Source organism: Ochotona princeps, unplaced genomic scaffold (assembly GCF_030435755.1).
Source record: "Ochotona princeps isolate mOchPri1 unplaced genomic scaffold, mOchPri1.hap1 HAP1_SCAFFOLD_2761, whole genome shotgun sequence".
Taxonomy (NCBI): Eukaryota; Metazoa; Chordata; class Mammalia; order Lagomorpha; family Ochotonidae; genus Ochotona; species Ochotona princeps.
In genome coordinates this window covers 24,629-38,835 of record NW_026700849.1, presented here as the reverse complement: position 1 = coordinate 38,835, position 14,207 = coordinate 24,629, and the positions used below count along the sequence as shown (strand labels likewise).

Here is a 14,207-nt window from a genome sequence, read left to right as displayed (position 1 = left end):
TAACGCACCGCTTACTTTGTGGTGCGGTTGCTGTTGCTATCTCTGCTGTTGTGGCAGCTGAGCGTTGTGCGCTCGGTTACTGTGAAGAGAAAGCGACTGAAGACCTCTGGTTTTTTTCAACACGTCAAAAAAGCTCCAGTGTCTCTCTACCAAACAATTTTTTATCTTGTTTCGATACTGCAGAGCTCTTACGGCTGTGCTGCTGCTGTGTACGCGTATCTACTGCTATGTATCCTCTTTGAAGTAGTGCCGTGGGAAGAAAAGTGTGTGCAATTGCAGATTTTTGAAACCTTGGAAGTCCCTCTGCGTTGCACTTTCTCTTCAGTCTTTGCAGACGGTTCCTTTTCTTGTACGCCTTGCTCTTCTCCGGTCATTTTTATCATCTACTCTTCTTTCACGAGTGTTCAAATCCCTTCTCGGTACGATGATCTATATGTCCCATTCTGATTTTCCCCCGAGAAAAAATATGTGTACGCTCATCAAGTGCGTCAGGTACGAGTATGCACATACGTATACACGTAATATACAGATATAATGCATACTTGTGTAACTGAAATTTAGTGTTAAAGATAGACTGGTCTCTTAGGCGTTTCATAGCAATTTTACTAAATAGTTGCACCACAGGGGGTTGTTGATTTCCCACTACAAAACGCAAGGGTGTTGCTGCTGCTCTAGATACATCTACTCGTTGGTCCCCGTTATTGTATACTTGCTAACCCCTATTTTTTTCGATCAGAGTATCTGTTTGGCGTTTCTTTACCTCTCGTCGCTCTCACCTTTCGTCGCCGCCATCGTCCTCTACCGCTTTCTATCACGTTTTGCTTCATGCCAGTTCATACACAGATATACAGATGTAGATACCCTGTTTCGCTTTACACGTATGTATACATATATAGAAATATATATAGATACAGATTTATATGGATGCATTCACTCCACTCTCCACTGCTCCTGTACAAATATATAGATATTAGAAATATATGCGTGCATCCACCCAAGTACACTATTACTCCACACTTATATAACGATATAGATGTATACGCATGCATCCACCTAGGTACACTGTTTGTCTAGGTTGGTTAACTCCTGTTTGTACACTGTTTGTCTAGGTTGGTTAACTCCTGTTTCTTCTCTCGTTCATTCTTGGAACTCGTTTTAACTCATCCTTCGCCTACTAGAAGGAGAACAAGTTCTGGTGCGGGAGAATGCTTGAGTTGGGCTTGGTTGCTAGCCTGTAAAGGTCTCTGTTATTTTCTTTGCCTTTTGCTTTACGTTTGAGAGTTAGAACCCTCCATCTTTGCCGGATGTTACTATAGACCCCCTTCTCCCCTGCATCCTTGCTCGTCCTTTGTTTTATGTCTGCTTCCCTGAGTTGTAGCTTGCTGACACCCCAGCCTTAATCTCTTTGTGAGACAAAGAAGAATGTACGGCCCGTCGGCCGCATATGTTACCGAGGGCTATCTGCCTGCTCCAAGTGGGTGGGGAGAAAGAGGCTCTGCTGCAACAGCAGCTCCTAGTCCTTCACATAAGGCAGCAAGTCGTGGACCTGTCATTGAGAAGAATCGAAAAGTAGTACTAGATAGAGGGGGTACAGGACCCCCGGCAGCTGTTGGAACGGGTACCGCGAGCGTTTTCATCTCATTATCATCGCCATCTGCAAGATCTGCCAGTGGGACACGCAGACTTAGTGGTAGTAGTGGTGGTGGTGTTGGCCCTGGTGTGCCTGTAGCTACAAGGCCGTCTCCAAGAAGCGCTGCTACTGCAGGGGGAGCAGCCGCCTCAGCTCAGATCAGTACACCCTCTCACTACGCCCGCACTCGTGTACCGCTATCTCCAGTAGCGGCAGTAGGACCAGCAACAGCAATACGGGGCTCCCCACAGCATCAACGGCAAACGCACATGGGGAACGCAAATGTAAATTCTCCCACAGCGGCTGCTGTAACTTCTCCACTAGCTCCTCTAGTACCACCCGCTGGCTATGCTGCTGTTCCTGCTGCTTCTGCAGCAGCTCACTCAGGAGGAGGAGGAACACCATCGGCAGCAGCAGCCGCCGGACCGTATGGCTCAAGTGTCGCCGGTTATCGACGAAGTCTACTAGCGCCTCCCCCTGGCCATCCGCAGCCTGGTGGAGCTACCGGCGGCGGTGGCACTAGTAGCAGTAGTAGAAGAGCAGGTGGAAGGTGCTTTCTGCTAGCTGTGCTCTTCCTAATTGCTTTTCTTTACTTTGGCTACGTTTTTGGTTTACTACTCCCAATGCTACTTCCATTCCCTACACCAGCAGGAGTCCTTCTCTTTTTGGTTTTCCATTGCTGTTTTCTTCTGCTTCTATGCTCCTTCTTCAAAGCCGTGTTCACCGATCCTGGACGCGTGCCTGCCAATTGGGGGTTCTACATGGGTGATGAAAACAAACGAAGAAGATACTGCAAAGTATGCGACGTGTGGAAGCCCGATAGGACACATCACTGCTCCGCATGTGGCAGATGGTAAGAAAAGTCACAAGATAACCTGAAGCACACATTCCGCACTATGTTAAATTACATACGTATCTCTGGGGGAGGGGGGGGAAAGAAAAAGACAATAATGATTACGTTACGAGCTAGAACTAAATAAATTACAACAGAGGACGCCATTGTGTACATAGAAAGCGGTCTTGAAGCGATATATATATACCTCTTTGACTATATATACACAAACACAAGAGGAGAACGCAGAGAACACCTCTGTCGCTGCGGTGCAGTGTTGACGAATTCTACAGAAGAGGCAGGTCTTTGTCTTTGCGCTGTTTCCAGTAATGCAGCAGGCAACAGGCAACACACAAAGAAGCGACGGCTTTCAAAAATAAAAGTGTATTTGGTTGTATCCTGACCCACTCAACGTGCAAATTTACAGACACTGAGCCAAGAAACGGGTTGAAAGGGCTGCCGAAGACCTTCGTACTAATGACACAAACCTATCCCTGTATGTACACGCGAAGTGTCGTATAAAATATGCCACCAGCACAGTGAATCACAATAGCTGTGTCATAAAATTCACACCCAGTTAGCAGGTTGAACAGCGCTTTACTATTGATCCACACCTATCACTACATTTCCAGTGTCTGTACACCTGACGTATCGTTCAGCGTGCGCCTCCAACACGATGAATCAAAATAGCTGTGTCATGCAATTCACACACAGTTAGCAAGCTGAAGAGCGCTTTACTAATGATCCAAACCTATCACTACATTTCCGGTGTCTGTACACCTGACGTATCGTTCAGCGTGCGCCTCCAACACAATGAATCAAAGTAGCTGTGTCATACAATTGACACACAGTTAGCAAGTTGTAAAGCGCTTTACTAATGATCCAAACCTATCACTACACTTCCGCTGTCTATGTTGTCGATTCGATACACACTCTGAACGAGAATATACCAGATATATGCTAACGGGTTATTATGTTGTCGATTTTTTATAGACATCCATACATACGCACATATATACTCATAGAAATAAGGCAGTACGCGACATGACATGAGAAGCTGCTGTGCTGTCGACTTCTTACATACAATGCACTGCTATTGCCTTTGTGTGTGGTTCATGGAAGTTACTTCTTCTCTCATACGTCCTAAGAAAGCAATGTCTCTATATATCCTCCTTCCAAAGCGCGTCCTACTTTCAATAGTAGAAGCTATCTATCACAGCCATCCCTTGCTTTCACAGCCCTTCATTTCCCTCAGCGCTTCCTTCCCTTCACGACGCTTCCTGTTTTTCACAGCAGTTACTGGTTATCCGGCCAGCTACGGCTTCACGGCCCTTACGTCGCCGTTCGAAACAATTGCTATGTTTGTATCTTTGCACACTGAAGTACGCTTCTTCTATCAGGAGGAAGTTTATCTCTCTTTTTCTTTCTTCTTTTTCTGCTTTTTCCCGACAGCAGCTGTGACGTACTGGTGCTTGTATAAAAACATCTGCCACGCCAGCGATTGCGACTGCTCTTCTCGTGTGCTGCGGTGCATACTTTATTAATACTCTCCCATATGTGTTATATATGCACGCGCACGCATTAACGCACACAGCCATACAACATAGGTAGTTTTGTATGGGTGTATTATGTGCACACGCTGTCCAACTTCCTACCCCTGCTTCTATGCCTCTTACCGTGTCTGCATACTGCTCATGTTGCTACTGTTATTGCTTCTCCTGCTCGTGTTGTTCAGCCTGCTGCTATCGCTACTACTGCTACTGTTGCTGTCGGCGTCGCTACTACTACTACTGTTGCTCCTGCTGCTGTTGCCAGTGCTCCTGTCACTACTGCTGTTTTCCATTGCTGTGCTGCCACAGACGCTCCTGCTGTTGCTACTGCTGCTATTACTACTGCCCCTATTGCTCGTGTTGCTGCTGTGCTGTTGTTGCTGCTGCCGTCGCTACTTCTACCACTGTTGCTGCTACTGCTGCTGTTACTACTGGGTACTTCTGGTGTCGCTGCTATTGCGGTTGCTGCTATTGCTATTGCGTGTGTGTATTGTTCGTCGCAGCGTGTTGAATATGGACCACCACTGCCCATGGATAAATAACTGCGTTGGATTTTACAACAGAAAATATTTTATACAACTCCTGGTGTATGCCTTAATATCTCTATTTATGGTTTTTTGCCACGGGTAAGATATATCCTACACATGTCTTCTACTCTGCATCATATACACATGTAGCTGTGACATAGACGTACGCACAGCTCCGGGCATTTGCTGCATGATATTGTATGGCTACATCATACACATACACATATGCTTCTGTACCCTGTAATATCTTGAATTCTTACTTTCCTGCCATTGTGGAGGGCGCAACTGACATCATACTCTACCTCTACATAGCATACATATAAATATAGTATATATATTATGTATATATATATATATAGATATCACCATGCACGTACATGAACAACTCCTGATGATTTTCTTTTATCCATTAACTCCCTCTCTCCTTCCTGCCGAATATTACTAGGCGGTCAGGCGTACATACATTACGTACACTCTCACAGCTCTTGACTATATATATGTATATGTGTAACTATATATTTATATGTATATACCACACAAACCACTTGATCAGGCACACAAGAAATGCGTCTTACACACAATAGCATCTCCTACACGAAAGTGTTAGGCCCATAAGTCCATGCCTGCTATGATGTTTTGTAGTCTTTTTAAATTTCTGTCATGAATGGTAGCCACGCCATTCTGTGTACTAATTAAGTCTCCATTATATTCTGATGCTGGTAGTGGAGAGCAACGTCATACAACACACAGCTTGTGACTACTAGACCGTACACATAGGGCATTTCGAGTAGCCTGCTAAAATAAGTAGATACATTATGCAAATATGTATATGTTTGCATAGTAGTCTACTACTACTACTAGTACCCCATGCAGAAAGGGAATTTCGAAAACCCTGCACATATATGCATCTGTTCGTATAGTATTCTTCTACTACTCCTACGCCATATATATATATATATACATAAGGTGTTTTGTTTGTATGGTAGTATATTACTATTCCATGGATGTATGACATTTTATTTGTATAATAGTAGTAGTAGTATAGTACTACACATACAGGCAGGGCGTTTGAAGTTGGCTGTACATATAGACAGCTACATCGAAGAAGCGGCGACCCAATTAGAAACTGCTCCTGCGTAAACGAAGCTATGTCGTATAGACCCTCTCTCTGTAAGGTATTAATCGCGTAGTTGTTTACTTGGGTAGTCTGTGCATGCTAGTCTTTCTCTCTCTCTTTCTCCTCGAGCACTCTTTCTCTGTGTGTGCGTGTGTGTGTTCTCTCTCTCTATCTTCTCTATCTCTCTCCCTTAATCTGGTGCTCTCTCTCTACAATATATATATATATATATACATATATGCACTCGTGTTATTATTCATTCTTTTGCTGCTTGAGCAGTCTCTATGACCATACATACTTGCTTCAAAAGAAACGACTACGATAAAACCCTTGTGTATATATTCTTTCTCTCCCTTTTTATTGCCACACAGTGGAGAGGAGTACGAGAAGCCCAAACGTCTTCGTAGCTTAAGCATAGTAGTGTCTGCATGCTATAGATGCAAACTATTATGGACGACTCCTCGTGTGTATTCTCTTTCTTAATACCATCCTACATGTATGTAAATAGAGAAGTACTAGTAACCCTCTATTGCGTTATGTTAGTGGTTGCTGCAGCTGGTGCTGCCTCCCGTATATTTTGTTATCATGGTAGTCGTAGTCTTCTGTTAATGCTGATACATATATGTGTACCTAGATATACGTGTAGTCTGTAAATGCCTATATATATATATATGCATATATGTATATACGTGAGTGCATATATGTATACACATTCATATGCACACATATGTGCACGTGAATGCATATGTGAGTATATATATACGCTATATAAATGCATATACGTCAATACATCTGTATATACATAAGTTTGGGATGTTTTATGTCTTTTTGTGGTAGTTCATTGTGTGATGGATATTTCGTTTTCTTTTTGTCATTTCAGGTTTTACTTTATTTTCATGGAAAGCCTCCGCACAGGAACGCAACTTCACTATGGCAGAGCACCTCGTCAATTTTCAACAGGCACTAGTACTACTACGACGACTGGAGAAGTAGACTTCCAACAGCATGCACCGTGGAGTGTATTGAGATATGTCTACGTCTGCCTAGTCTTGTTCGTCTCCATGATTTTGATTTTTGCCTTAATTCCCTTCTCTCGCTTTCACATGAATCTCGTCTTGAGGGTAAGTTATACAACTATCCCCACTACTATTACTACTACTACCACCACCATCACCACAACTAGGACTAACCACTCTCCTGTCACTACAACTATCTTCAACACCAGCAAGAGAACAAACAGAAAAAGGAGCAGAAGCAGAAGAACAAGAAAAAGAGGAGAAGGAGGAAGAGGGGGAGGTGGTAACTACCATCGTGTCACTCTTCGTTTCTGCAAGAAAGAGTCTATTCACCTTCTGTCTTCACACTGTCAACATCCGTAGCAAGGGATGAAGACGAAGAAGAAGAAAAAGAAAAAGAACGAGAGGAGGAGGAATACGGAAGAGAAGTGCTACTCGTTCTTCCTTTATTTCTTTTCCCTCTTCCTTTTTGTTTGGAAATAGTCTCTTCTTCCTTTCATGTTTCACACAGACATGCACACCCATACAGGGTGCTGCAGGTATCGAACTGTTCTGTACACCAACGGTATGATCTTCTTTTGCAACAAGCCGTTATCAACGTATATCATCAACAGTAATACTATGCTTCTCTTTTTTCTCACAATGCTGTGATATCTCCGTGACCATCATCCTTGTATCGAAGAAGAATGGAGCTGTTGCTTATTACTGACCGTCCTCCTTGTGTATATATATTTTTTTCCTGTTTCGTCGTTCTCTGTTTTCTATTATACATATATATGTATCTCTCTTTTGCTCTTTCTTCGTAAAACAAGGCTTCAGTAAACGTCTCTCTGAAATGTACCTCTCTTCTGCTTTTTATTCTCACTCTCCCCTTCTCTCTTTACATATGTGCATATATATGTATACATATATCTCTCTTTTCCTCTCCCTCTGTATCTCCCTCTATATATATATATATATATATATATATATATGTATACATCACAACACGAGGCAATGTACAAAGAAAATGGACAGCAGCAACCATAGCAGTAGTATCTACTGCCTGCTAATGTCTCTCTCTATCTTTCTCTCTCTCTCTTCCTGTCTCACTGTGTCTCTCTGTATCTCTCTGATTATTTCTATATATATTCGTATGTATTTACACGTGGCAAAGCGTGAAGAAAGAAAACAACAGCAGCAGCAGTCATAGCAATAGCACAAGATGGCTTTCAGTGTTTCCATGCATGAACTTACCAGGACCACGACTGATAGTAACAGGCGGCATACTTTTATCAAAAGTTTTTCTAAGTGCTCCTAGATCACTCTTGTGTTAGTATATATATATGCCTCTATATGTATGTATATATATGCTTATATATGTTTGTGTATATATATATATATGTGTTTGTGTAGGTTCAAATGTTCAACGACAGCAGCAGCAGCAATGGCGTACTAGCAGAGAACACACCCAAATGTCTTCTTACATCTGTTAGCTCTCCAAATCGCAGCAATAGTTGCATGCACAAAACTACACGCATTCATATACGTGTGTACATATATCTAACTCTGTCTATGTCTCGCTCTTTCTCAGCAACCGTAGCATCAGCAATAATACATACGCCTTTGTCTAGACATACATGAAAATCTGTCTCTCTCTCTTTATATATATATATATACATGCATGTTTTTTTACACATATGTATATAGACGTGTATATAAATTGGCTGCACACGCAGCTCCCTTGAGCACACATCTTTTCGAGGCGGTGTATGCAGAGCACATCGTGAGAAGGCGAGTGCTAGAGGTATTACGGAAGAGCGTCGTGGCCTAATGAAGAACACAGAGAAGAAGACGAAGAGGAAATGATTGTGGCAGACACATACATTCACCCACCAGCCGATAAACACACACACATACACACACCTTCACAAACATACGGTCTCTGCATGGACACACATACATCACAGTCACACCCACACACAAGCACACACACCGCCACGCTGCTTGCGCACGTATTTATACTCACACACGCCCACACACTCAGAGACGTACACACGCACTCAAACACATATACAGCCACTCATATACACACACACGCACACATACCACACCCACCACATACCTGCGTACGCGGACACACATGCACATACGCACACCCAGAGACAGAGACATACACTCGTACACATGCATACGCACACACACAAATCATACACACACACACACCACATACCTGCATACACACACATACACAAATGGATGTTTTGTGCGGCTTATGGTATTTTGCGGAATGTGTCTATATGAAATAGCCTCTGCTAGACCACATTTATCTTTCTCTCGGTGAAGTGAAGAAGCAATATTCTTCTTGAGAAGGACACGAGAAGCATCTTTTTCTTATTTTGTATGAGAGCTGCGTTTCTTTGTATTTTGAATTTGGATTGTGCGATGCATGCATGCAGAACTCGACGACAATCGAAAATATGGATGTCGTTAATAGAGACAGGAATCGTTATGACTTAGGAGTCAGTAGAAATGTTGAGCAGGTGAGTAAGGGCAACCAGATATTCGGCAATTGACAAACTTTCTCCCCATCTGCATGCAGACAGACTTCTCTCTTTCTCTGGTATACAGACACCAGAAACGGTAAACGTGGGCGCGGGGGGCACCGCAGTCCGCGTCCTAAAAAAATAACGTGCTGGGTAATAGTCCTGGTGGTTGTGATAATGGAGGTTGTGTGATGGTGGTAGTGGTAGTGTAGGGGGGTCGGTGGTAGTAGTAGTAGTAATGGGATGGTGTATCTGCGGTATTGATGGGCATGGTGGTGGTGGTGGCGGTACTAGTAGTAGTAGTAGTAATGAGGGTCTGGTCCTAGTTGTTGTAGGAATGGGGTGGTGATAGTAATTGTAGTAGTCGTGGTAATGGGAATAGTAATGGGGTGGTAGTGGTAGTAGTAATACTAGTACAAAGGGGAGTGGTGGTACTGGTAATAGTAGGAGTAGTGAAGAGGGTGATCCTGGCACTGATAGCAGTAGTAATGGGGGTGGTCCTGATGGTGGTGGTGGCGGTAATAATGAGGATGTGCTCTTGTGTATAAAAAACCTATCACGCGAGAGCAAATATATACATATATATGTCGACCTGCTGTCTACTATACAGCAGCACTCTCATTAACACATGCACACACACACACACATAAACACACAGGGAGACACCAATACAGCTCTAACATGCAGATATACACAGACGAACAGATACATACCTACACACACATATCAATAAACCCACGTTCACACACATATCGGCATTTTTAACACCTTCCGGTCCCCCCGCCCTCCCCCCACCCGCCTTTTCCTGTTTCACATATATACCTAGAACCACGTATGCGTATACTTAAATAGTCGCACAACTACAGCTACATCAACGACATTTCCACGCTCATCTACATACATAGCCTCCTCCACTACGTATGCGCGTGTATGTGTCTACACAGAATTCGCTACACCATACGCACGCACAAAGTCGGCGTGTAAGTGACTAGCTATGCATTCGCTTCTTTCAAAAACAGCGCTATAAATCTTCTCCTCCCTGTACTTAGACGTAGAACGAGAGATATATATATGAGGGGAGATGTGACACGCGACGCATGCAATGCTTCTTTTTGGTTCGAAGTTGACTCACAGCAAAACGAATGCACAGCAAGTACAAACAAACTCTTACACACACACACAGAAGGCGAACACACACACACAGACAGACACACACACACACACACACACACACAAACATACACACACACAAACACACACACACAAACACAAACACACACAAACACACACAAACACAAACACACATACACACACACACACACATACACAAACACACACACACACACACACAGAGAAGACGAACGCATACGTGTACCCACAGACTCATATATATATATGTATATGTACACGTTATATATTGTGCTTTCTTTGCACTAAAGGCTCTCACTGCTGTTTTGCATTTCTTTACTTAATTTCTTTCTCTGCAATACAGGTATTCGGAGCAAATCCATGCTGCTGGCTGATTCCTCTGCAGTCGGCGGCTACGCGTCCTGTGGGAGATGGTGTTCGGTGGAGTATGCATTATATGGTAGCTAATGACGACCAGGTAAATTTAAGAATAAAAATAAATTCTTTTATATATAGTATGCATAGTATATCTATAATTATTTCTTTTTTTCGGAAATGAAAGTAAGTCAGAAAGGGCTAGTGTAAGGAGAGAGAAGTTTACCTCTTTGTTTTTCTATTATATATATGTAATATAGGGTATGGAGCCCTGAGTAAATTAAGGAAATTTTGCTTTTCTGTTGACGAGCTGCAATAGTAGTCCAGTAGTAGAACTCACTCCTTCAAAGAATAATACCTATGTAGCCTCCTTTGTAAAAAATATAAAAACAACGAAGAATAGCTTAACGAAAGGAACCCAGTCTTTGTACACAAGACAACGTGTGGGACAGCAATTTAGCATCGCAGTAGTCATAAAGAAATCAAAATTTCATAAGCAAATGATCGTACATACTGTCGTAATCTTTTCAAAAGATGTCCATATAACTTTACGCGACGTCCATGATCAGGAGGATACTCTTCTACTACCAACTGGCTGTGCGTATTAAACATGATAACCAGCAGAGAGAAAGACAACGAGGAAGAGAGAGAGGGAGAGGGAGAGAGAGAAGTATTCTTTTACACAGAAAAATTTTTTTTTCTGTGTAGCTCGTTTGTCGTTGCCGTGTGCTGCCTGTGGTGCTCTCCACGTTTACAATTTCACAACTTTCAACTTTTAGCCACTGTACCTCTTATATTGAGTTAGTGTTTCTCTTCTTACTACTGCTTCCGCTGCCCTTCCCGTTCTCTCTCTACCTCTCTCTCTCTCTCATTCTCTTCGCCTGCGGTTCTTTGTCCTGATATACTCACCCTCGTGTGTCTATGTCTCCCACATCTGGGGTTCATATTCTTTAAACACGTTCTCTTCTTCTTTGCAGCTTGTTGGTGTACTCGTGTCTGGTTGAGTTTTCATCTTTTGGCATTCTTTGAGATAAGTTTGTGATTACATCTCCCTACTGATCCTGTCTACAATGGACCTGCTCGCTTGTCGGTACGTAAAACTGCTGTCTGTTCGGTTCGCTTCTCTAGGCGAAAAACACATAAACGCTCACACTGAACCTCTCTCTCGTCCCGTCAGTATTACGAATACATAGACGCCCTCACACTAATAGTCTCTCTTGCTTTCTTTCGCATCGTCAGTATTATATACGAATACATAGACTCCCTCACACTAATAGTCTCTTTTTTTCTCTTCTCTCTCTCGCTCTATCTCTCTGCGTAATCGTCAGCATACACATATTTGTTAGCGGGAAGAACAGGACGCACACTGCTCTACGTGCATTCTTCCCAAATTATGATGTCACCTTCTTACTATGCACGTTTAACTGTCTAATTACCCAAGAAAGATCTACTTGTGCTTATTTGTCATTTCTCTTTTGTTGTTGTGTAAGCATATCAAGTCTTCAATAGCAGCATCCTCAACAGTTGTACTAAACCCACCGGTAATAGATCTTTAAGACAAGCTAGGTAGTCTTCTGTGTGGTAATTCGTCTGTGTATACCCCGTGTGGAGGAGCTATGGAGGCTGTATAGTAACGCTACCACACATAATACGCACATATACGCCCGTACGCCAGAACAGAGAGTCTGGGTTTCATTCACACTGCAGATATGCCACTAGAGGAGGCTAGGGAGACAGTGTAGTAATGCCAGTGCGTATTGGCTGTTGAGGGAGGCTGGAGAGACTGGTATCTTTGGTGTTGTATTAGCGACGGCTACGCACAAGAGAAAAAGCAGCAGAATTGAGTTGTATGTGTAAGTGTGTGTCTGTGTCTGTGTTCGCAATGTTACGATACAGAACATATTTAGACGTTTTCCTCCTGCGTTGCACAGTGTCAGAATGCTGCTCGGCACTGAAAGAGTGTGGCTACTACTGCACGATAGGTATTTGTTCTTCAGTATGCAACTCAGTAGTACACTACTCTTAACCGCCAAGGCATAAAAGGGTGTCCACCCCAAAAAAAAAATTTCATCTTTCCTTAGTAGACCACAGAGGAAAATTTTTCTCTGCTGATCTCTTAGTGGTGGCACAGACGTTGCTGTGCATATATTGATTGAGAGGAGTGTAAAAAGAATGGATTAGAAAGTTGCTACTCTTTCTACATATATATATCTATATATATATATCATAAATACACTTACCTTAGAGTACTGTGAGAAGAGCTGATGTACACACACATCGAGTACAGCCAATAGAAGAACCAGATTTTTTGTATATGCACATATGTATAAATATACATATACATACATATTTACACCTATACAGCTATTAATATATATATATATATATACGTGTCTGTTGCTGAGTGTTGCTGTTGGTTTTGCAGGTATAGTATTGCCACCTGGGCTACGACACGGCCGTCGTGAAAGAGGTCTCTATAAGAGTCGTCGAAGGATATCTCCAGTACCTAAAGCGTTAAATACGCCTAATGTAGCCATGTTGATGGGGTCTCCGAGAAAACGCTTGTAGCCAAATTTGATTACACATATGTATACATATACATATATATACACCTATATAACTATGTACATGTATATAAACCTATATGTATCTACAGAGGTATAAATATATACATATATGTATACGCCTACTCTCAAGAAAAATGTTTACATATATAATTAGTTTTCATGGCACCCCCAAGTGCCAAATGTTACCTATGGGCATATAGGGCTGCGAATATATGGAACGAAATCGAAACGAACTTCACGTTGACGTTTTACCAAGAAAGCTGTTTAAGTCACGCAGTGGAGTATGTACACGAGCAGCGGCAGCAGTTTCGTGCGCGCTGTGAGGAACAGACGCTGCAGTGCATACGCGAGTTGCGTTTTCGTATACACGTACACACACTCTCTGCAACATAGGATATATTGAACAGGTCTTCGAACGTGCAGATGTAGTAGAAATCGATGGTTGAACGGATTGTACACATCCACCTGCATCCGTGGGCGACACACAACGCTCTTCATAAGTAAAAAACAGAAACAAATGGCTTTAAAAAATACTGTATAACAGGTTGAATCTTCTTTCTCAACATCCCTCAACACATACTAGTAGTAGTGGTAGCCACAGCAAGACGTCCACCGGCATTCACAGACGCGTGCGGTGACTACAAAACGTAGTGCGTTATCTTCTCTCAAAGAAGATGCTTGCGGAAACATACCCGTCTGTATTGCACCATTTCACCGCGCAACAAAATGAGAATACCATTGCGTAGAATGAGTCAGAAGGCGAGGAAAAATGCGACATAAGGTTCACGCCAACTGTGTGGGAACGGACAGAGGGGTCCATTACAAAAAAGTCTTTTCAAGAAGAAAATGGCTGCAGCCGCTGCAATTACGGAAGATGGAATATGTACAATCAGAAACATCTGTCCCGAACGAAGAACTAAGCGGTGACTTGTAGCATGCC

General features: G+C 42.7%; 1 protein-coding gene across 1 annotated transcript; it reads left to right on the top strand.

Moving 5' to 3' along the window:
• Window positions 1-424: 424 nt before the first annotated feature.
• On the top strand, window positions 425-13,268 carry LOC131479360 (palmitoyltransferase ZDHHC20-like). Its single transcript, XM_058659911.1, has 10 exons — window positions 425-492; window positions 1,730-1,914; window positions 2,009-2,483; window positions 4,516-4,638; window positions 6,537-6,777; window positions 9,111-9,194; window positions 10,690-10,803; window positions 11,878-11,938; window positions 12,191-12,241; window positions 13,126-13,268. Exons 1-10 carry the CDS (start codon window positions 425-427, stop codon window positions 13,266-13,268), a joined length of 1,545 nt encoding a protein of 514 aa, XP_058515894.1.
• Window positions 13,269-14,207: the final 939 nt, after the last annotated feature.

Coding starts and splice junctions, on each gene's coding strand:
- LOC131479360 (XM_058659911.1), top strand. CDS start 425: ATGATCTATATGTCCCATTCTGATTTTCCCCCGAGAAAAAATATGTGT. Junction 4,639..6,536: donor TTTATGGTTTTTTGCCACGG/GTAAGATATATC, acceptor TTGTCATTTCAG/GTTTTACTTTATTTTCATGG. Junction 6,778..9,110: donor ACATGAATCTCGTCTTGAGG/GTAAGTTATACA, acceptor GCATGCATGCAG/AACTCGACGACAATCGAAAA.